The 23,547-nt window shown below is 41.6% G+C and overlaps 1 protein-coding gene across 3 annotated transcripts; it reads right to left on the bottom strand.

Moving 5' to 3' along the window:
* Positions 1-2,820: 2,820 nt before the first annotated feature.
* Positions 2,821-23,530, bottom strand: ADAT1 (adenosine deaminase tRNA specific 1). 3 transcript variants are annotated; one of them, XM_064160249.1, is made up of 10 exons: positions 23,364-23,530; positions 22,634-22,825; positions 21,930-21,998; positions 20,294-20,348; positions 19,661-19,791; positions 17,256-17,874; positions 15,443-15,588; positions 13,082-13,181; positions 10,591-10,677; positions 2,821-3,317 (listed from the first exon to the last, which is right to left on the bottom strand). In XM_064160249.1, the coding sequence occupies exons 2-10, from the start codon at positions 22,800-22,802 to the stop codon at positions 3,185-3,187; spliced, it is 1,509 nt and encodes a 502-aa protein (XP_064016319.1). In that variant the 5' UTR covers positions 22,803-22,825; positions 23,364-23,530; the 3' UTR covers positions 2,821-3,184. The 3 variants fall into 3 exon arrangements, with proteins under 3 accessions (XP_064016319.1, XP_064016320.1, XP_064016321.1); XM_064160250.1 differs by lacking the exon at positions 10,591-10,677; XM_064160251.1 differs by lacking the exon at positions 23,364-23,530 and having other exon boundaries at positions 20,294-20,386; positions 22,634-22,713.
* Positions 23,531-23,547: the final 17 nt, after the last annotated feature.

Raw genomic sequence — 23,547 nt, 5'->3', positions numbered from 1 at the left:
AAGTAGCACAATAGTACTATTGTCAACAGTCCAGTTAGTAAGAGCATTTGGGGCCCATATGACCTTCCCTTTCTGTTAACCCTTCAGCACAGGAAAGGCATTTAAACTTACAGAAAAATTAAGCAATAACTCGATGTCTCTACAGCAACACTTCCACACTGCCTACCTTGAAGTGTCATCTCCCTCACTAAACTAGTCCTAGATGAATTCAGATGATCTTTCCTCAAAATTTACCTTGCACCCACCTGATAAAACCTGTTGAAACCCTCTTACAAGGACATTATCAGATTCTTGGGATGGTCATGCTTTGAGAGAACTGCCAGACCCCTCTGCTAGACTTGGCTCCCAATTTCACCCTATCTTTCTTTAAGGATATCTCATCCAAAATACGAACTACAGTTGCTTTGTTCTGGTAAATAGGGACCATTGGTCCCCATACCAGTTTGAGGAAGTCAATAACCTATCTGGGCAATGCAAATAGGCTCTGTAGAGCATTTCACACATGCCTTAAGAATCTCGGGGCCTCATATGCTCTGCTGCTCCTGTTACCAATTGTTCGGTTGTCCTCATTCATCACAAACTGTGGGCACTTCATTCCCCTTACTTCAGACACACACACACAGACACAGCTCCACTCTCCTGTGGCAACATCTGCGTTGTCCTCCCTGTGCCTTTTCAGTGTCAGCTACAAGCTTGAAAGATGCCAACTGCTTCCCTGCATGAGTAATTCTTCTAAAGATCTGCTCACAATGATGGAAGTTTGGTTTGCTATTTTTTCTAGAAGCAGAGATTGTGTTATCTCTTCTATTTTTTCCCTTAGGATTTTTAGAGCTGTTTCTTGGTATTACCCACAGCATTTCCTGCCATCTTGGAATTAAACAGAAGCAGAGTTAAATACTTACTTTCAATCCATCCAGCTCAGTGTAAGATCCTGCAGGCTTAGCTCCTCAGCCTTTTGAATGCTGCTTTGTTTTAGCTATTTCCCCTGTCCTTGTGTATTCATTGACTCACTCTAAGCTTAAATATATCCTCAAATCCATCCAAAAAGTGAGGTTAATACCAGCATTCAGCACCTCTAAAAGCACTTGCAAACTTGAGAAGTAGCAGAAGGCAGCAGTCTACAGTTCTGAAGTATTTTACAAATGCACTGCAAAACCTTACAAAGAACAAATTCTCCTAACTGCCAGGCTTGAATTTTAGGAAAGAGTTAAAAGAATTTACATCATATAACTGCTTCTCTGAAAACTAGTCTCAAGCCAAGACCAGAGAACAACCAGCCTTATGTAACCCATTTTAATATTGCAGCTGGATAGGAAATGGGAACATTCCAGTCTGGTCAGCAGGTTCACTACAGACCTTGTTAATTAACAAAGGGAAAATAGGTCTGTTAAGGTATAGATCCTGCAAGACTTCAGGGAAAGACAATGTAGATTTCAGGAGCCTGGATATGTACTACCTATTTCTAAGAATACTACAGGACTCTACCTTTGGAATACTATTTGCTCTGCTACCTGCTACCATTTTTACTCAGCAATTCACTGTGTGACCCACCTGCAATAGCACCTGGCCACCTTTCAGCCTCTGATGACTAATGCAAGTCACCATTCTGCATAATCCCCTGCTCCCTACAAACACATACAATGACTCTCTGCCTCACCAATACAACTGGTCTTTCTGCATGTTCGTGCTGGATTTGAGAGGACAGGCTTATACACACAGGAATTATGTTCTTTGAGAGATTTCTCCAATGAGAGAGGAAGAGAACTGCTCTTATTTGACAAGTCAACTCAAGTGTGAAGTGACAGGACTTGCTGTCATGGACTCTCAGATTTCAATGTGATAGGAACTGCTCAGTCCCACACGCAGCACAGCAGGTTGTCTGTAAAGGCTATTTGCAGAACTCTTGCACCTATATTTCAAATACAAAACTAAAGTAAAACAGAGTAAGAACAGAAACCAAAGTCATTACTCATTCAAGTCATTACTCACTCATGTTCTGAATTATCCACTTCTTTCATCCTGCCCTGTGTAAATATTTTATGAACTGTAGTTTACAGCAGAAAAGGTACAAATAGGGAGTGTGCTTGGTAGCACAGATAGTCTTGGACTAGCTCACAGAAGGCAAAATTGAAACAGGAGGTTTAAGGAGGATAGCCTGCTGATTCCCCCAGCTTGCAATACTGGATGCTTTGCCATGTGGATGTCATTTGGTAAGAAAGCATAAAGGCAAAGACTGCCAGAGATTCCTTCCAGCACCCCACAAAGCACCTCCACCTTTGCCAAGCTATTAATGAACACTTGCCAGGAAACAGTGACATAAACGGCTAAGGCATCCCTGCTTTTAACCATGCAGAGGCAGGGGGATGGACAGTGCCTGAAACATTGAAAAGCAGGTAAGCGTTAGCCTGAAAGTACACAGGATGGACAAGTTTGAACCAGGTAACTCAGAAGGCTTCTCTTCCACCCACAGAAGCAAAACAGATGAAGAGATGATCTGGCAAAGTTCTGAAACTGAGAGAGATGTGCAGGACATCATAAGTGGCATTGACAGAGCCTTCTCTCCAGAACGCTCCCGTTTCTGCTCCAGCTATAGTTAGTAAATGGAAGCTTATGTGAAGGACTCCCAGAAGGAAGACTCTAACAGAACTAGTATTTCCAGTTAGAAGAAATGGGGCCAGAGGACATGGAAAATTCTACCAGGCTTTGAACAAGGAGAGCCAAGAGTTATAAATACATTACTTACTATATGTTAAGGGTTGTCCCAGCAACACAAAACAAACTAAAACAGTATAAAGAGTAACAATTAAAAAGCAGGTACTAAAATTTTACAATACCAGCTTTTCCATTGCACTGCTCAGTTTCAGCTGATGTTACTTCTGTTGTAATGGACTATGGCTGAGAGATCACATCCTCAGACAACAGAGGACAGCACATCACTGCTTCTTTTTGGAGGCATCTTGCTTTATGCAGCTCAGAACCTTGTCTGCAATGATCCTTTTCTGTATTTCAATAGAAAAGGCTCCGACTCAACCAAAATAAAGATTTCCCTAAATTGCTTTCCTTTTCACTTCTGTCTCCCCACAGCACATGAACTAGAGGACGCCTTTTCCTAGCTCTTGAACTGCAGAGATGTCTCTGCTGTGCACCAGGGTTCATTGCTAGATTTACATCTCTGCATGTATTCTCATGTGAAGTACAGGTACTCCTTGGCATTCTTGATCCAACCCAACAGGGCTTGGCTACGCAGCACTTTCCAGGCTTCCTGATAATTCAACGCAGCTTCCTTGTAGTCCCAGTAGGTTTCCAGAGTCTTCATCCTGACAGGAGATACACCGAAAAAAACCCAAACAAACCTATTATCCCATTGGAGGCAATGTCACATAACGAGAAGAGCAATCAAACATCTGAAAATGTGATGGTGCCCTATCGGCTCTTTCATGCTACAAAGTGACATTCTCTTGTGCTTCTAAGGAAGACTTGGAGAGGCCCATGCCCTGAAGCTCTTGTACCTAGACATGGTCAGTAGTCTAACCAAAAAACAAAAAAAGCAAAACAACTCCTCTGTCATGCCCCATAGACACTCTCCAACAACAGAGCTGTCAACATTTGACTGTGACGATAGTTTACAGAAGACTTCCACAACAGCAAGAAGTGCTGAAGCAAAGCAGAAAAGGTGACTAGGCAGGTGCTTTGGATTGGGTGGAAGTAGCCTTATTTTGCTAGAAGAATGGGTATGAGTGCTGGCTGGAAGGGGACAAGGACAAACAGGACAGTTTTCCTTTTATAACACAAAATAACAGGGAAGAGTGAGACAAGGCAGAATTTTTTCATCTTCTCCCTAAAGCAAAAAGATGCTTCGCAGCTTTGGTGGCCTGCTCCCCTTCTTCATCTAGCACCTGCTCCCCACAGTCACAGCAGAACTGTTGGCCACTGCAGAGTGCATGATCCCACTGCTTTTGAAAAGAGGGAAATTCATAGAATCATAGAACTGGTTTGGTTGGAAGACACCTCAGATCTAGAGTATCTGAACACAAGTGTCTCCAAGACAATTTCATCAAGACTTTTCCTTTCCTTGCGTTCCTTTCTTAACCTCTTTCTTCTTCCTTTGCCAAACAGTCTGTCAGCCACATGTGGCACATGATGTTTATACATTCAGCGTGTTATGAAGGGAAAACTGTAGCCAACATGGCATTCATCAAGAAAGAGGAAGACCCAAACTATTACCAGGAACCCTTATCTAAAAAGTCTGAGAACCACTGCATTAAGTTCCAGAGCAGGCTCTTCTACACAGAGGTAATACTGACCACCACTCATCCCCCCAAAAATAACCTAACAGCAGACCATCAGAAGCTGTGTGTCAGGGATTCAGCAACAAATGTATTTCTAGAACACTCTGATATACATAGCAAGCCATGAGAGATTGTTAATCCTACAGACCTTAGGTTCAGAAAGTGCAGAAGTGGAGAACCTGTCTGCCACTGCTGAACATGGGAAATGGATACCACCCTCCCACAAACCTGGCTGTGCTCTTGTCACAGATAATCCATTTTGCTTTCTTTACCTTTTTCACACCAACCAAACTTTGTGAAACTAAACTACAAGCTGCTCTGTGAAGTTCCATGGAAGGGGCCCACTGTGACTCTCCTCCACCCTGGCCAGTGGAGCAGTCACAGAATCCCATTGTCAGTGGTGGGTCAAGGTTTAGGAGCATCACTGGATAAGCCAAAACCCAGCACTACACACAAGCAGCAATGAGGAAAACAACAGAGTTCTACATATCACAGCCACCTCCTACATCCTCTCCCAGGTACCTCAAGATCTTCAGGCAGTGCAAACCACCTGCACCTTTAGCTCAGAACCATCTCTGGAGAGCAATATGCATGAATACACTGAATGGAACAATGACTGAATCATTCTTTGGGAAGAAGAACTCTCCTATGCTAGCACACCTCTTACACTGAAAGTACATCTGACACATCTGAGACTTTGACTCTGCCTTTCTTCACTACAAATGTATCTAATGACTTATTTTTGTCCTTTATCACAGAGTAGCTAATACCTGATGTTGTTTACATCTTCAGGACACAGCTCCTTGTGCTTATAAACTTATATTTAAGATGGTCAAAAAGAAAATTTAAAAGAAAAATACATACAACATTTTTTTTGGACAGGCTCAATCTTGTTAAAGGTGAAGGCTTTTTTCCTGTGTAGCTGTTCATGAGCTGCATACAGGCTATAGATCCAGATAAAAACCGATAGATTTATCTTTTATTATTATATTCCCTGCCATCAACCCAGAGAAAAGCTCCCAGTGTCCAGCGTTCTTTATTGATTCCTTGTGTAAAAGTTGCTCTCTTTCCTGAATCTGCTGGCAAACCATGGTCTCTTCAGCTCATATCCGGCAGTCTGACTCAATTGAACTAAGACACACAGATTATTCCACAGACCCTTGTCTGGAAACTGTGGCAGCAGATAGGAAGGGTAAAATATAGCTGTCACAGTAAGGAGCACCTCAGTAGTTTCACCCCACTGTAGCAAGTCAGAAGAGCACACATGACACAGCCTCTTGGGGTCCATTCTCCCATGCAGACGACATCACTACTGGATTTAACAACGGATGAAACAGAAAGCTAAGGCCATCTTGGAACTGAATCTGGGAAGGGATGTAAAGGATAACAAGAAGGGCTTCTTCAAGTACAATACCAGACAAAACGCTGAGTGAGGTGGGTGCCCTGGTGAGAGAGGATACAGAGAAGGTGAGGTCACTGAGCCATTAAGGCTCTGAGAATTTGTAATGAAAAACCTGTGACTTTTTTTGGTAGATGTGAACACTAGTTAGCTGCCTCAGGCAAAATCCAGTACAATCATAAAATCTCCAGTCAGGTTTGCCTGACTACATTCCTTTTGATTCCTTTTACTATTTCAATTCCACCCCTACAGTACTGTGCCAGAGGTAAGAGTGATTCTGATGGCCGCATGCCAAAGACACGAGAGGTGAGCCACAGATTTCATTCTGAAAAGTACCACAATATTGGAAAAAGCCTTACACAAATCACTGTCATCCTAGGAAACATTCATGTGCTCAGCCACAAAGAAAACCGAGCATAAATGGGCAACGTGCAAAGAAAAGCAACACACTGTTGCAATTGTTTCTTCTCAGCAGCAAAGCCTACATTTAACCCCATGTCCCCTTTCAAACATTTACATTCAACCCATAATATACTTTTGAAACTAGAGACATATTGCACATGAAAAACACTGACCTAAGCACAAGGCATCAGGCCAAATATTGCTCTTATATCAAAATTAATGAATCACATCAAAGAGGACAAAAGCTCACAGATCTTCAACACTTAAAAACCTGCTCTGAATCCTGAATGATAGAGAACCAGAAAGCTATACTCAGCCTGACACGATTAGCATCTTCGATGCTTCAACTCGGTCATTGCAGCCAAACTGTAATTGTCACCAGGTGTTAAGAAAGCACAGAACAAAGTAACAAGTTTTAACAGTAATGTAAAGCTCTGCAGCACTTGGAAGAAGTCACTGCATTGCGCTGTCTAGTTTGGGAGACAGGATTATCAGAACGTCATTTGGAAGTGGAAAATTAGCTTTGTGGCTTTTCCCAATGACGTTTAAGATTGGAGGGGGGGAAGAATCACAAAGAAAAGATTTAAAAGCTCAATAGAGCAATTTGAAAAACTAAAAATACATCTTGAGATAATTATGATGAGTCTTTTCGTGGGGCAGAAAATGCTACTTAAAAAGGCTCTTCAATCTGGCACAACAATTCAAGAATTAAAGAGAAAGGAAGGCACAAGAAGCAGAAGCAGCTTTAGATACAGGAAAGAAAACAGAACATCAGGATCAGTATACCAGTTCTGTGTAAAATTTTAACTGCCCCAGTATCCTAGGTCTGAGAGTGGACAATAGCAGATGAAGAAAGGGTTAAATAAAGAATGATCTTTGCCCTAAAATACACTACAACTACCCAGACAAAATTTTCAGGAAACCTGAAAGGACTACAGAATGACATTCCTTTGATAGAGCAGAAAGGATGGGAGCCAAGACACCAGAAAGTGATCTAGAAGAGGCAGGGCAGGAACTTGGAGGCAAAGAGGGAAAAGGAAACTGAGTGACAGCTAAACACTAGTCACGTATTTGTGAGAGGAGATATCAAAATACATTGAGTGGAAAGAAAATACAGCATTGGGTATCAGTTAAATACACAGGAGTTTGAAAGGAAGCAATCTGAGATTTGGGATTTATTATCTCATATTTAGATAACAAGGAGAAAAGGAGGAAAAAGGAAGAAAGCACATCGGAATATGGTATGGAAAGAGAAGGTGGAACAGACAGCAATAGAAGGCATTTATTTCTTTTGCCTTTTCAGTGAAGTGGGGGAAAAACAAAGACTTTAAATCAAAGCATTTAACAAGCTGACTGGTGAGCTGGCACCTCTAGTGTGTAAGTAGAATGTATAAATACAGCCTAAATATGATGCCACATCTGCTGATCAGCTGGCCTTTGCCAGGGGAAGCCCAGGCAGAAAAACAGTTAAGGACAAAAATGTCAAACGGAAATTACGAATCCACTGGAGTCTAGCAAAGCCCTGAGGTGAAGTGTCTTTATGTAAGCAGCACATGATCAGCACAGTGAGTCACCTACCCAGCAGTGCACCGGCTCACGCTCCATTCTGAGCAAACTGTAACAGTTAAACAAGTGGGGACAAAATCCCACCCAAAAGAGGCTCACAATTTCATATTTAAAGCTGAACTAAGGAATGAGGTACATTGTTACCTATAGAATTAGTTGAAATCACTTTAGCAATAGCATGGCTCATGTTGACATTGTTATCCAAGTCAAACTGTTTGAATAAATGCTGAGGTTATAGTGACGTTTAAGTTCGGGTTAAATATACTGCAAGCAAGCTTCACTTGCTAGGAACTATGTCCTTCAAGTGCTACTGCCAGGTTAGTGATGCCTAGCCTGTGCTAGAAGGTCCCAAAGTAAAACAAAAGGCTGTAAGAAGACAAAAAGCTTCAAACTAGCACACCAAGTCATCAGAACCTAAAGAAACAAGAGCTTGTCATCAGAATCATAGAATCAAGCAGGTTGGAAGAGACCTCCAAGATCATCCACTCCAACCTATCACCCAGCCCTAACCAATCAACTAGACCATGGCACTAAGTGCCTCATCCAGTCTTTTCTTGAAGACCCCCAGGGACGGTGCCTCCACCACCTCCCTGGGCAGCCCATTCCAATGGGAAATCACTCATCCCCGAACCAAGATGTAAAACTACTGCAACTCGTGTTCCTAGTAAGTGAATTTTACTCATTAATGTATCATCATAATACTAAAACATACTCTTGTGCTGAGAAGCCCCTTACCTGCAAGGCCACTCCTCTTAGAGCATGTGCTATCAACTGTCTGGCTAGTTGTTTTAATTTAAGGTGAAGAAGCTGTAAAGCAAATCAGGTAGTTTGGTGATAAGAAATTGCATATAACATGTGGGGAATTCTGGGGAGTTGTTCTAGCTTTGTGTGTGGCTCCTCAGCATCCAAAGCGGTACAATGTTGTTATTAAATCAGTCTCTGAGCTCTGTGTGGATATTGGCTGCTGCACACCAGGTCGAATCTGTTCTTCAGACAACAGTATCAGAACTTTAAAATAGTTATGAGATGCTTCTACAGACAAGAGCTGGAATGTGTCCAGAGAAGGGCCATGAGGATGATCAGAGGGCTTGAGCATCTCTCCTGTGAAGACAGACTGAGAGTTGGAGCTGTTCAGCCAGGAGAAAAGGCGGCTCTGAGGAGACCTTATTGTGGCCTTCCAGTATCTGAAAGGGGCCTACAGGAAAGCTGATGAGAGACTTTTTAGGGTGTCAGGTAGTGATAGGACTAGGAGAAATGGGCTAAAACTAGAAGTGAATAGATTCAGCCTGGATGTTAGGAAGAAGTTCTTCCACCACGAAGATGGTCAGACACTGGAACAGGTTGCCCAGATAGGTGGTGGAAGCCTCATCCCTGGAGGTCTTCAAGGCCAGGCTGGTTGGAGCTCTGAGCAACCTGATCTAGCATGAGGTATCCTTGCCCATAGCAGGGCAGCTGGAACTGGATGATCCTTGAGCCCTGACAATTCTAGGATTCTAATTAAAGATACAGAGTGTGCTGACTCTGGCTAAGTTTACATCATCTAATATCTTAGTACCATGAAATATAGAAATTACTTATCTCACCTGCTTCCAGCCACACACCTGCTGCTTCCTTGGCATAGGTCTATCTCTCCTAGCCTTCTATGAGCCAATTCAGCTCATTAAGTCAACAGAAAACAGAGAAGACAAGGAAATAATTTCTGCCACATTAGCTACTTGAATTTAGTCACCCTAGGGTTGGAGAAGTGCTACTGATACAAGGGAGAAAACGGGAATCGATAGCCAGTAGCAGCAGAGACTGTTGCAGGACCACCCCAATCACCAGCTACAGGCACTTTAAGTAGCTCAACAACTGGTACAACTGTGTCTCAGTGCTGGTGAAATCACATCTACAATAAAATAAAACTTCTGAGGCAATGGATTCTGAACCTTCTCTATCTCTCAGAATCTCTAAGCTCAAGTGAGAGAAAAGTTTCTATATATACAAAGCTATACCCTGCTCCATGCACACAATGCAATGCTGGATTGGAAGATTACTGCAAGAAACTCCAGCCTGATAAACCAAACTTGTTTCTAATAATGTAAACTCCAAGTACAGTTTCTTCAGACAAAAGCTTCTTTCTGCTCTTTTCCAGAAGCTCTCCATCTATGTAATAGATGCACTGCTGAAATAGCCCTGCACACTATCTCATCTTACTGCCTCTGACTCTATCAAACATTTAGAAGAAAAAAGATGCAAACTTTTTTGTTAACCTCACACTCTTCCTTCCTGTGAAACAAAGAAGTGACATTTGATAGAATTAATATACACCAACCAGATACCAGTAGCTGAGTGACAATTTTGGGATAGGGGAGTCTGAACACCACCAAAGATACAGTGTATGTAACAACTCACATTTTCAAAAAAGATAATACTTTCTCTTCTAATTTCCCTTTTCACTTCTCCTTCTGCATTTGCCCATTGCACTTTCAGATAAGATCATTATAACTCATTGAAAAAAAAAGGCAGTAAAAAAGTTGAGTTTTCTGACAAGGCAGCAGGTTGAAGAGGCTTACAGAGGTGTCCAGCAGAAACTGGATCTAGTACAACAGAAGCATAAGGCTCCACTGATCAGGAACAGAGCTTACTCTTTTGAGAAGCAGTAAGCCTTCAGAAGAGATCAGCTGCCCAAAACTGTTATCTTAACTCCAAGCAAACCAACCACCTGCAATTTCTTCTGTCAACAACACAACGAGATGCGACAGCTATTTCACCAAGACGTGATTAAAAAAAGCATCTTCCTAACCCAACAAGCACATGCCATAGTTTTCAAGTACTAAATTTTAGTCATGAGGTTAAAGTGAGATTCATGAGAAGATTCTGGTTATCATCACAGTATTCTTGAGTTCCGTTAAGATAAGTGCAGTCTCCTAAACAGAACAGAAATGTCTTTACCGGAGTGTGTCTGGTAGATCCTCTTGTGAAATACTTGCCACCAGCTTTTGGAATGTATGGAAGAGCTCCAATTTACAGATCTTGGATCTGGCAGATAAAAATTAAAGAATGTATACAGTTCTTCACAATTTAACTTTTCCTACCCCACCTGAGCTGCTCACCTGCCCTTTCTCTCTTTCAAATGTTAGACTGACAAAGAGCAGCATTGCCCCCACTGTCCCAGACAGCACTCTGCCATTTCAATACCCCCACATTGCTATCTGTGCAAGATTGCACCATCATCAGTTCAAATTACAGCAGGCTGAGCCAGAAGGGCTAGTCCCAAAACCGAGCAAACAAGCAGAGAAGGCCTCCAAGGTTTGCTCAAACTGGCAAAGTTTGTATTATTCAGAACAAATAAAAGATCAGGCAGAAATACCTGGAACAATGCTGTCCTTTTTACAACAGTGACAAATTCAACAACGGCTACAGCACAGCTTATTTCTCAAAGAGCCTATCTGCATTTAAGTGAAACAACGTTTCAAAAATGTTCTGAAGATACCACATGCACCTCCACCAGCTTTAAGCCCTACTCTTCTCCCAAAGAGAAGGAAGTCAGAAGTGCTGCTTATGAAGCATGGTTTGTTTTTGCAAGCCCCAGCTATCTTCTCTATGAAATTCACTTCTCTTCATGATGACTGACGCTGTTCCCCAACAACATGGGCAAGCTGACTCTCCTGAAGCACTGAGAAGAAAGCATCTACCAAAAATCCCTCCTATTTTGCTAACATGCTTTTTAAGAAATTCAATCATAGTATGCAAAGATGCTGTAAAATTTCATCTTCATTTCAATCTGTCAAAGGTTCATATTGTAGGTTTTGGTGGTTTAGTTAATCCAGCATTAACAAATGAACATACCACATCTCTACTTACCAATTCCTTTTAAATCAGCCAGGTTTACTTTCCTTGATATTTAGTGTTATCTAGCACACTAGATAGGTTTTTCCTAGGTAGGGAAAAGCCCCAAACATGCCCCACCAATCACCCTGAGATTCCTTGAGGGAATAAAACCAGGGTAGAAACACAAGTCTTGTTTATTACTAAACACATCCCCCTCAACAAGGCTATAATTTCCCTATTTTTACAATAAAAGTTCCTTTTGTGGCCATTTATCATGATAGTGTAAACAGTTTACTTATTTCTTGACATCATTTTTAATCCTGATTTCCCAAGGAAATGAGACCTTTGCAGTGACAGCCTTGTAGGCCCTAAGACCTTTTGAATGTTTTAGTCAATTTTGAGCATGTGGGGAAAAAAAAAAAAAAAGAAGAGCACCTCTCAACACTAAGTCCCTACAGTTCTGGGCACACTGGCAGCCAGCAAACAGCTCTGAACTTTTAGAGCTGCTCTACAAATGCTACGTAACCAATTTAAGCCTACTGAGAAAAACAGGCTGGTTGCTTGGTTTAATCTTTCACATGCCTTCTGGAATACACTACACATCACATGCAGAAAACCAGTACTGTACAGTGCACATAAAGCCTGTCTCTAATGACACACTAACTCACCCAGGTCACCTGTGCTAACGATAACCCAGACATCAGTACTGGATACAAATCACATAGCCCCTGGTTCTCTTTCCAGGGAGAATCTGGAAACTCTAAGCTATACCAGGATAAACCTCAACCAAGTCAGGCTTAACTTCAAGAAGCTCAGAATGTGCAAGTCACAGGCATGTGAATGAATTCCCCACAATTGTCCAAGCTCTACTAACAGCTTTACTTACTACTGTCAGGATTATCTTCTTCCTCTCAAGTAGTCTTGGAAAAATGAGCAATGTGACCACTGACAAATTGGCAGTATAAGCAGTCAACAACCAAAACATGGCCTCAGCCCTCACACTGAACTTCCAGAGACCAACAACAATTTTGCTCACCTCACCCTAAATGAGCAAACTGTAAAAGAGAACTAGAAGTATCCCTGCAGATGTAAACATTTGCAATGAAATTTGTCCTTGTAAACATTTTCAAACTCTAAGGCATGAAGCCACATTTCAAAGCAATACTTTTAATAATCATACATCTGAGGTCACAGTCTGACTCTTACAGAAAAGAACACTGTAAAAAGAGGACTTGCAACACGCATTTCCTTCACAGCCATCAACCCAAAAGCAACAATTCTGCTAACCTCACCAATAAATGTCTTCACTAAAATTGATCACAGCCACTCACCGCCATTAACTACCATGCTCTCTTTAAGCAACAGCAACAAATAAATAGGACACAGTTGTTAGGACACAGTTGTTAACCCTCATTCAGCTTTTGTCACTGTAACTCCTCTTCTCTCCCTCACACAGTGACTTTCCTTTTCCTCCTCTCCCTACCTTTCCCATTTTTTCCCACTGTTAGATTTCTCTCTGATGAGATAATCCATTCCACATCACATGAGCTGACAGAGGCATGTATGCTCACAAATAAGGTATCTTCATTCAGATATCACAACATTTGCACACCTGCTCTGAAGGCTCCCAATCCTCTTCTTTGTTGTTCCCTGACGGAAGCCATCTGAGGTGACATCCAGAGGTTGCTCAGGAACTGCACTCCAACTGATAGCTATAGAAAAAAGGATTATGAACGAGGGAGATGCTCTCATCACAAAGGCAGCACTTAACAATTCCTTTCAGTCTATGTCTTCACCCGACAACATGCTGCTTCCTAGAAGAATTCCAACTGGAAAGAGGACCATTTTATTTTTAAGAGTCAGGATTCCAGTACCTAAAGAACAGGTATATGATGTTTAAATATGCACACATACAGACCTTTCATCTCAAATCCCATCCTGCAAGAATCAATGTCTCTACATATTTGATCTCCAGCCTAGTAATTCTCCCATTCTTAGGGAGATTCTACTTTGTTCTGTGCATCCTGTCCAGATAAACACGAAGAAACTGGCTTCTTTTCCTGTCAGGCTGTGAAATACACCACACACACCCCCCCCCCATCACTTGCACCAGTTACTCTAGGTTTCTCTTACTTATGGTGTACTGTTATTTTACTGTATGTTGTATACTCTTTCTCTCTGTGCTTGGCAATTGATATACATCAAACACCTGTAGACTTTAGTTGAAAAATATTAGCAGCTAGTATCAAATAATTTGTTAGGAGAGGTAACAAGTGCCACCAACCTTAACCTTTATCCCCATTATGGTAACCTTATTGCCATCTTAAGACTGTAAACTTCTTAATGCTGAAGCTCTGCATACCATATTTCAAAGATTTCTAAGTAACTAGCAAACCATCAGTAGCAAAACCAAAACTGACTGACAGGCCTAATCTGTCCTTCCATTGCCTAATAATAGTTCCTTTAACTGCCTTGAGATGATTTTTGTTCCCCAAGTCCTCCCACTTCTCTGTGTTCCTAACTGGCACAACAGCTGGACATTCACGAAGTCTACAGACAATTTTCAGAGCTTCTCTCCTTCATGATATCATTATGATATACAAATAATCAAAAGCTACACACAATAAAGCATTTTATGGAGACCATGTCAATCACACCTGTTATGATCCAAGTGTATGATGCAGCTGCTGTACTCCAAGTATAAATTGTATTTGTCTCATGATAGCTACAATGCTGTATTTACTAAGTCAAAATCCTTTCTAATATCATGTAACTTCAAACACATACCACCAGTATTAAACATTAAACCCTCCAGGTGTGTAATATCTAAAGCCACCTGGATAGAGGACAAGCAGATAAAAACGTACTTAAAAATTAAAATGTTACCATTCTTTCATTTCTTCATAGCTGCCACAAATGTAAAAAAACATTAAACAGGACACATTTTTCTTTTTAAAGATACCTGCTGGCACATTCTTATCAAGCATATTTTGATACTCAGTGTACAACAGCCCTGAATCCAGAGTTTATTCTGATTTTTAACTCCTTCAAGAAAAACACCAACCTGGCATAACTCACAGATGCAAAAATGTGTGACAAAGCATCATCCATCTTTATTTAACAGAATGACCTGAGTAACTGTACAGAAAGACAGGCACACACAAAAACTTGGGCACGGTTAGCTCCAGATCTTCTTTGTTAAGTGAATTGAGACCATTTTTCAATGATGGATTTTGCTTCCTATCTCACAGTATCCAAGTATTTTCCTTCCTAGCACCAGTAAATAACTGCAATGTAATGAATTCCATTAAGGAATCCTTTGTTTCCATTCTATTTTATCATCGGCTCTTTGTAACAGAATAAATTCCAGCTCCAGATGAAGCCAAAAATACAAATAGGAGAAGGTAGGCATGCTCAAGTTTAAAGAAACTGCTTAATCATACACACCCAGTGGCAGTTCCACTGTTTTTTTTTCCCCAAATGTTGCTAAATCACAACGTGACTTGCATATTCATTCATCACTGTGACAACAAACGCAATGTCCAAAATCTCTTGTCAATTAAACCCTTACACTACACTGCTCTGTATTCTTTCTACACGTGCACATTTCTGGAACAATTACAAGCATAACACAGCATGGCAAGAGTCTTCTGTTCATTACCAAGCAGAATGCAAAACTATCTGACACAAGAAGCCTTTTGATATTTTTTTCTTGTTGCCTTCAGAACTTTTGCTGGTCACTTCCTCCCTTTGTTTAGATTACAAATTCTTCATAGCATCAAACCAGTGTTTACTCAGACTGAATACTGCCTACGCAGAACTATCATTAATTATTAACAATTAATGTCTTGCCAAAAGTCACACTTTGCCTCTATGAATGATAATGAATGATGTTGCATTTTAGGAAACCAAGAAAACCACCTAATTTCTATTTGGACTTCTACAGTTATGCAACCAGCCCAGCTTAACTCACCTGCGCTACAAGGAACAAGTTTTGTTTTGCTGTGAGCTTGAATCTCCTGGATTGCATTACGGCTGTGTTCAAATTGAAGATTAGATTGCAGCAGCTTCACCTCCTGAACGAGAAAACCGTCTGGTAAAAGTGAAATGTGCTGACATCTAAAGGAAACACAGAGAAGTGCAAGTGGTTTTCAGCCTGGTCCTAAACAGATTTAGTGAAATTCCTCATAATAGTCTTAAAGTATGTTACATCTGCATTAAAAAAGAACTGAACATGACTTATAGAAGAGACAAGGAGGCTTGAGAGCGTTCTTTTTTAGTAAATAGCTTCTTAAATGGAAAACAAAGCCTCACAGGTTAAGACCTTGCCCATCTTTGCAAAAACTACAATCAAGTGGGTTTTTTTAATGGTCTAGTTAAAAGCTAGTATAAACGATGGAGGTGAAAACACGCAGGATAAGAAGTGCAACACAATTCTGCAATCACAATGAAAAATATTTGCAGTCAAAAATATTGGTAACTGTGCTAGGAAACTTAAGACTGAAACCAAATATTAGAAACATACAAAATATACTTAGTTACACGTGTAATTTCATCTTTATTACCTCCACACATACAGGACTTTGTACTTTCACTTGTTGAACTTCATGAAGTTCTTCACCTTTCTCCAGCCTGTCAAAGTCCCTTTGGATGGCAGCACAAAGGCATATCAGCCACTCCTTCCAGTTTTGAGTCAGCAGCAAACTTACTGGGGGTACACTCTGCACCATCATCCAGATCCTTACTGAAGTTGTTAAAAGACAACTGGGCCGAGTAGTGACCCCCACACAGCAGCTACACATCCAACTACTCTTTGTTCAGTGATCACCACCCTCTGGACTCAGCCATTCAACTACTTTTCAGTCCACCTCACTGTCTGCTCACTCAGCCCATACTTAACAGGTTCTCTATGAGGGTCTTATCAGAGCCGGCACCTTACTGAAGTCTAGGTAGACAACATCTGCTGCTTTTCCCTCATCTACAAGGCCAGACACTTTATCACAGAAGTTTTTCAAGTTGGTCAAGCATGACTTCCATGCCAACTACTTCTGATTATTTTCTTGTCCTTCCTGCGCCTGAAAATGGTTTCTAGGATTAGCTACTCCATCTCCTTCCCAGGGCTCAAGACTAGGCTGAACAGCCTAGGAGCTACCCAAGTCCTTACTCTCGCCCTTCAGGAATGGAGGGACATCTGCTTTCCTCCAGTCTTCAAGAACATCTTCCAACTGCCACGATGAATAAATGACTAACAGGAGTCATTTCACCTTTAGGACAGATGGATTAGGTGACTTAACTTCATTTTAGAAATGACCCTGCAAGAAGTAAAAGTTGCTTTTCCTCACCCACACAATTGTATAACAGAGAACTCAGAGACATTCAGAATGACTTTGTGGAGTATGGAGAACTGAATAAATTAAAACTTACCTTGATTGCTTGAGGAACTAAAATCAAGAATTTCAACTTTGCTAGGCTAAAAATCTTCACTATGTTGAATTTCTGTCCTTATGGCTGTTTTTTCTGCTTCTAAAAATCTCAGCTGGCTAGCAGCTTCTCACTGCTCTGTGAAGGGACAATCAAAGGGATTTTGGATCTAACAGAAAATCTTTTGTGAATCTTCAAGTCTGACCTGCTAGCAGCAGTCGCCTTTCTCCTAACCAGGGCTATTTGCTGAAAGTGTGTGTGTTTGCAGAAATTACTTTGGTGCAAACTCCTGATGTCTGTGCGGCATTGTATTCCATAAGCCACTCTCTCCACACACCTTACCTACCTTCCACAGGAGCACTTACCTTTCAATAATTGCTCTCCTCATAGCTTCTTGGCTATATGGACACTTCCCCACTACAATTGCTGACAGATACACTGGATACTGCAGGAAATGCATCAGAAGAGATCCCTGACATCCCAAGACATTCCAGCGAGCCAGTTTATCGCTGCAGGACATCGAGCATGTTCTGTCACCACGGCCTGGCTTCACTCGTAATAATCCCACACAGTGATACCCCAGTCCAGGTGCTTGGGCATCACATAGCTCTCCAGGTACGCACTTTGCTCCAGTCCTATGAACATCTACTACCTTCTCTCTCCCTAGGCCAGTCTGCTTGCTAGCTACTGGCACCTCTGCAAAACATTCACAGCTCTTTGGATTAGAGTCATCTTCTTGTTTCACAGATACTTGATGAATATCCATGTCTTCAGTGATTACAGGAAAATAACCATCATCATCAGTTTTCCTTCTCTTGATGATATGATTATTTGGCATTTTCTCTGATTTCCTTTTATCCTCTGGACCTAAAGGATCATGGTTACTTCTACAGTCTATTGATTGTTCAGCTACATCACCTCCAGCTGCTGTCTTGGAAAACTGGTCCTCTGGCTCAGTCATTGGAATAATAGAAGCATCTCCACCTAGAAGAAAAGCAAGAACATCAAAACTGGGCAAAAATGCATCTCTCATTATTGGAATACATCACACCAGTAGCATTACAACCACAACTAGCTTTCACAGATTCAGTCATGAAAATTTAACTGTGAGGACACACTTTTCAAACAACATTGCCCTGTACAATGCTGAATCAGATTTCACTGAAATTTGAGCCAGTGTAAATTTAATTTCAAGTTCTGCATTCTACCTAAGAAATAAATCCAAACCCCAAAATTTAAAACCAAAATTATAGAGCAAAAAGTGTCACAGACTACAAGGGAAGTAGATGACGCACAGTAAAACTAATTTAATCCAACTAAGCAATACAAACCTCAAAAGAATAATAACCTATCAACTCAGGATGGAAATGTTGATTTGTACCACTAAACAAGCTCAAACCCAAAATTCCGAAGCTCACTTCAAAGCAAAGCCTGATCAGCATGCAAGAAAAAGGCAGGCAAGAAATTACCCTTGAAACAATATTTGATGTAGATTCTATTCTTATATCGCACTACCAAAGGAGACCATTGCAACACTATCAAAATCATAAACACATTGAGCAGCTCATTTGCTACTAAAGCACTGACCAGGCCTATTTTGAGAATGCTGACACCTCTCTTCTGTGGTTACAGGCTTAGCAGGTGAAGATCACATGGTGAGAGTGTGGTAACATTGAGACAAACAATAAGCTGACACACCAAGAGGTTACATTACTGCGTTTTCCAAGACAAAACAAAAAGTTCATTCCATTTCACAAGAAGCTGGGGAAAGAGGATTTTTTTGGCTGTTTGTGGAGGAAGTTTGTGTTTGTTTTGCGGTTGTTTGGTTCCCTGCCCCTCTTTTTTCTGTTGTTGGCTTTTGCTTGATAACTTGGGGTTTTCTGTGTGGTGGGTAGGGTTTTTTTTGGCATTGTGGTGAATGCCAATGTTTTAAAATTTGAATCCAAGGAGACAATGTTTAAAGCAGAGCACCCAGAATATGACAGCAGCTCTATTCGGTTTCTGTAAAACAGCAGCCATTATTTTTCAAAGAGATAGTGAAATATTCCACTATATGATGAGCAGTATATAACATCATTAATGTTCATAAATAGGTGAAGGGCAAGTGTCAGGAGGACAGAGCCAGGCTCTTCTCAGTGATGTTTAATGATAGGAATGGGCTGCCCAGGGAGGTGGTGGAGGCACTGTCCCTGGAGGTGTTCAAGAAAACACTGGATGAGGCACTTAGTGCCATGGTCTAGTTGATTGGATAGGGCAGGGTGATAGGTTGGACTGGATGATCTTGGAGATCTCTTCCAACCTGGTTGATTCTATGATTCTAAGAGGGAACAGGTGCAAGCGGGAGTACAGTAAGTTCCACATGAACATAAGGGAAAGCTTTTTTACTGCGAGGGTGACAGAACACTGGAATGGGCTGCCCAGAGAGGCTGTGGAGTCTCCATCTCTAGAGACTTTCAAAACCTACCTAGATACATTCCTGTGTGACTGATTCTAGGTGACCCTGCTTTGGCAAGAGGGTTGGACTAAATGATCTTTCAAGGTCCCTTCCAACCCCCAACAATCTGCAATCCTGTGATTTATTGAATTCTCATGAATCACATCCAGTAAGGCAAAACACCAAGTGTATCTGTGGAGGACATCTTAGGGGACACACTGATAGTAACACTGAGTTACTGCCTCGCTCACTTCAAAGACAAACCAAAGGAAGGCAAGGGTCAGAAAATACTGTAGTAGGAGGAACCATAAAATTTATTCACTCCTGCATACTCACAGGGGGTATGACTGCAGAAGAAAACAAATATGATATTTGGGTTGAGTTTCCACTTCCCAGTTTCTGTTCCTGAAACAAAGATGCTGCCTTGCTGATGGGAAGTTGCCAGCCACATCTGGTGGAGAAGATACCTGTGAAGAAAGTTTTCATGAAACTTTTTTTTAATGCATGGGAAAACAACAGGAATTATATGCCCACTGTTCTTTCCTGACAAAATCTCTGAGGGGCTAGAATATAAGAACGTAAGAAATGGACTCATTTCAGCACCATTACTATTCTCCTGGCTCAGCTCCTTGAACCAGCTTAGCTGATGTGAACCAAGAGGACTTGTATGTTGGAAACAGCAAAAAGGCTGCCCTTGATAGCTAGCCAGCAGACCAGCATTGACATTACATGAAATCAGATCCTACTTCTTCAGAGTCTCTACAAGAATAGAGAAGAAAGCAAGCTTTGTGAAAGGGCCTTAACAACACCTAGAAATGTAAAGATTAAACTGCTAACAAAGAGAAAAAAAACACATTACCTACTCTCCTCATTGAAGCTGGCTATTTCAGCTATAGGTCAAAACCATTTCTATCACAACAAAACCCCTCAAGATGCACTAGATAGCAGCACATGAACTTCATGTCTCACCTTTGGAAGCTCCTCTTGGCCACAATTTCAGCATGACTGTCATTCAGGATGTCTCCTAAAGCAGCAACCAAACGAGAACAACATGCACTGTTACTGAAAGGGAGATGAACAAAGCAAACAATCTGAGAAACAACAGGTCTCCAGATTTATTAGCACTTGAAGGTTTAACATATTTGGTTATTGCAGAATATCCAAGCTTCCAATTGCTACAAAAGGAGGTCAGCCTACATAAATGAGGGATAAGTCTTCATTCCATGACAAGTCAGACTTGCTTAAATACCAAATTTTACTTCTAATACTTGAAAGCCTTTGAATTGAACAAAGACCAGCTTCCTTCAAAAACCTTCCTGATGTTTGCCCTTAATAGTAAACCTTGATATTCTAAAATGAAGCAAAACATCCAGAAAGTTTCAAGTGTTTGTCAAGCCTTTCATTGAAGTTTCTTTTTGTACTACATCTTACAATTTAAACTACTTCTTTTGTAAATAATTCTGATACTTATCACACCTCATCCTCAAAGTTCCTGCACTGTCTTCCTATTGCAGTATCTAAAGGAATGGGATCTGTAGATCAACTTTTATTTCAACAATAAAAGGCCAGAATATAGAAGTCCTCTTTAGTAGTTCTAAAAGATTAAACTTTCTCTGACAGATCACCATTAACATGACCTACCACAAAGGTAATTTAAAAATAAATGAATCATATAAGAGGAAAGTATTTTATAAACTTAAGATTGCTGAAGATAAACAAGACAGGAACTAGCTTTACTTTAGTCAATTTCCTACTTTGCCTCTTAATACCTAAATTATAAATCACAATCTTCCTAAATCAATGATAAAAATGTCTGTCCAAGATGGCCAAAAATTCATGAAAATCTAACATACTCAGTTTTTGATCCTACTCCACTATTTCATATGAAGCACATTATACAGAACAACCTAAAACTGATGCACGAGAAACCATTCCTCCTATCTTATTCTGCTTCTCCTCTGAAGGGTGAGGAAGGCAGAAAGCCTTGTACCTACATATTCACAGATGCTTTTCAACCTTAGTCACTTCTCAGCACTACCTACCATGGCTAATCCCCTGTCCTAGGAAAGAAGACAGAAACGTTCTGAATAAGAACTTTTAAAATCAGGCCAGGTAGAGCAAGGGAAGCCCCAAAAGAAATGGTAAGAAACAGTAGCTACGAGGAGTCAGGTATCTGTCCCATGTATTTGCTGAACAAACACTCAGAACTATCTTGCTGCAGAACGTATGATATGGGAGAAAAAGCATATTAATGCTTTTCTGGGTTCACCCCTATCCTAACTCAGCAGTGGTATCTTTTGCAACACACTACAATAGAAGTGGGTGACTGTAACACCCAGTCACAGTTTGGGTGTTTATGTTGTGGTTTAATTATGAAGTCTTTAAGTACGCAGATTCAGAGCCTAAACTGTAATTACCACATATAAAAAAGTATATTCAGCTGCAAGGCAGCAAATACAGCAGACTTTGAGGGCAGCCATTCTGGCTCTCTGTTGCCTTACACTTCTGGCTGAGTCTGAGCTCAGTGCTTTGGACATTTTCATTGATTCTATGACAGCAACACAAACAAAGGCAGTATAGTTCATGGATTTTATACCATACTTACCAGTTTTTCTCATCTTGTTTTGGCCAATACATTTTGTTCCAGTTCCCATAGCAACAACTTCTTTTGTTACTGAGAAAAGAAACATTAATTGAACAGTCACAAAGATCATTGCTCTCACACAGAAGGGAAGATACAGCGAGGCAGGCCATGTGAAAGGAAATGGCTTCAGATGGAGAACTCAACATTCCAGGCAGAAGCATTAGTGCTAGGCAAAAATCTTATGTTCTATAGCAAGAGCACTGACATGGGGTTGATATGCTAAACACACAGGAGACGTTGATGTAGGATTCCCCAAACACGTAAGCAGCATGGGATACAATCTGCATGACAACACAAGTGCCAGTAAGGGAAAAGATAACAGTGAACTGACACAGACTGCAATAACACATCTGCCAAAGGAGAGTAAATAGAGACATTTCTAGGCTTCTTTCAAACAGTAGCTGAACACACTTCTGCCAGAGTTTACATTAGCTGCAGTCTGAGAGGAATGGCATTTCACCAAGCTATCTCTATCCAGACAAAAGCTATAAAAGCTTTTATGATAATAAAGAGTAAATAATTCAGGTGCAGACAGAAGTAGGACAGGAAGTGGTGCATGTTTGGGGCTTTTATTACTGTATCTTGGAAAAAGGGAAAAGCATCAAAGACTGCCACCTCCTCTCCCCATTTCCCCAGTCCACACAACTCATCAATTCCAGTCTTACCCTGCAAATTCCCTGGACTAGCAAGAACCTCTCTTTGGATTGTAGACTCCACTTTGACAACAGCTGCCAGTGAAGTCCATTCCCTCTTTGGATCTGGTTTCCCCTGCTTAGGGAGTCTGGTCCTATAATGCAGGTAACACAGCTCAGCAATTTCATCAGCTGACCACATGGCTTCCGAAGCAAGTGCAGGCTCTAAACAGAATTGGATTACAGAATCACACAGAATCGTAGAATGTTAAGGGGCTGGAAAGGACCTCCAAAAAAACATTTAATCCAACCCCCCTGCCAGAGCAGGATCACCATCGTTAACACTGAACACCCCCATCTCGTCAAACCCTACTGCTTCCCTTCTGCATGACACCTTCCTACAGCAGATTCCAACACCTAAGCCTAATCGCACCACCTCTTTCAGGATTATTTACAAGAAATGCATCACATGAAATGAGAGACTTCTCCACATCTCTAGAAAAAGCAGTGACAGAACCCTCAGCTCAGCAGAAGCTGAAGCTGCAGTACTCCCAACGTTCCCGCTCTGCAGCACCCTGCATGAGCACCGCCGTCCCCATGTGCTGCCTGCTTTACATCGCGGGAGGGTCGGCACCACTGCACTCGTTCCGAGGCTTCCGGGCCGCCGCTCTGCCCCACTGACCGGGCAGCAGAGCTCCAGCGCCCGAGCGCGCCGCTGCAGCGCGCAGGCTCACACAACACCGCCCCGGAAGCAGGACCCTACCCCGCGGGGGTAACGGTGCCGCGGTCCCGCGCGGGCTCCGCCGGCCGCGTTACCCGGGGCCAGCTCTGCGGCACCAGCCACGCCCAGCAGCTTCCCGGTGCGCGGGGCCCGCCGGGAGCGGCGGCGGCAGGTCGGGGAGGAGCGACTAACGGCAGCAGCTCCTGCGCAAGCGCACAGAGACACG

Source organism: Pogoniulus pusillus, chromosome 20, assembly GCF_015220805.1.
Source record: "Pogoniulus pusillus isolate bPogPus1 chromosome 20, bPogPus1.pri, whole genome shotgun sequence".
NCBI classification, from domain to species: Eukaryota; Metazoa; Chordata; class Aves; order Piciformes; family Lybiidae; genus Pogoniulus; species Pogoniulus pusillus.
This window is presented reverse-complemented; position numbering and strand designations above follow the sequence as displayed.

Bases quoted from the DNA above. Each gene is read 5' to 3' on its own strand.
- ADAT1 (XM_064160249.1), bottom strand. From the start codon at position 22,802: ATGTGGTCAGCTGATGAAATTGCTGAGCTGTGTTACCTGCATTATAGG. The intron at 19,792-20,293 runs GTGAGACATGAA...CTTTCTTCACAG, and splicing joins GCCAAGAGGAGCTTCCAAAG to GTATCTTCTCCACCAGATGT. The intron at 10,678-13,081 runs GTGTGCAAATGT...TTTATCTGCCAG, and splicing joins ATTGGGAGCCTTCAGAGCAG to ATCCAAGATCTGTAAATTGG.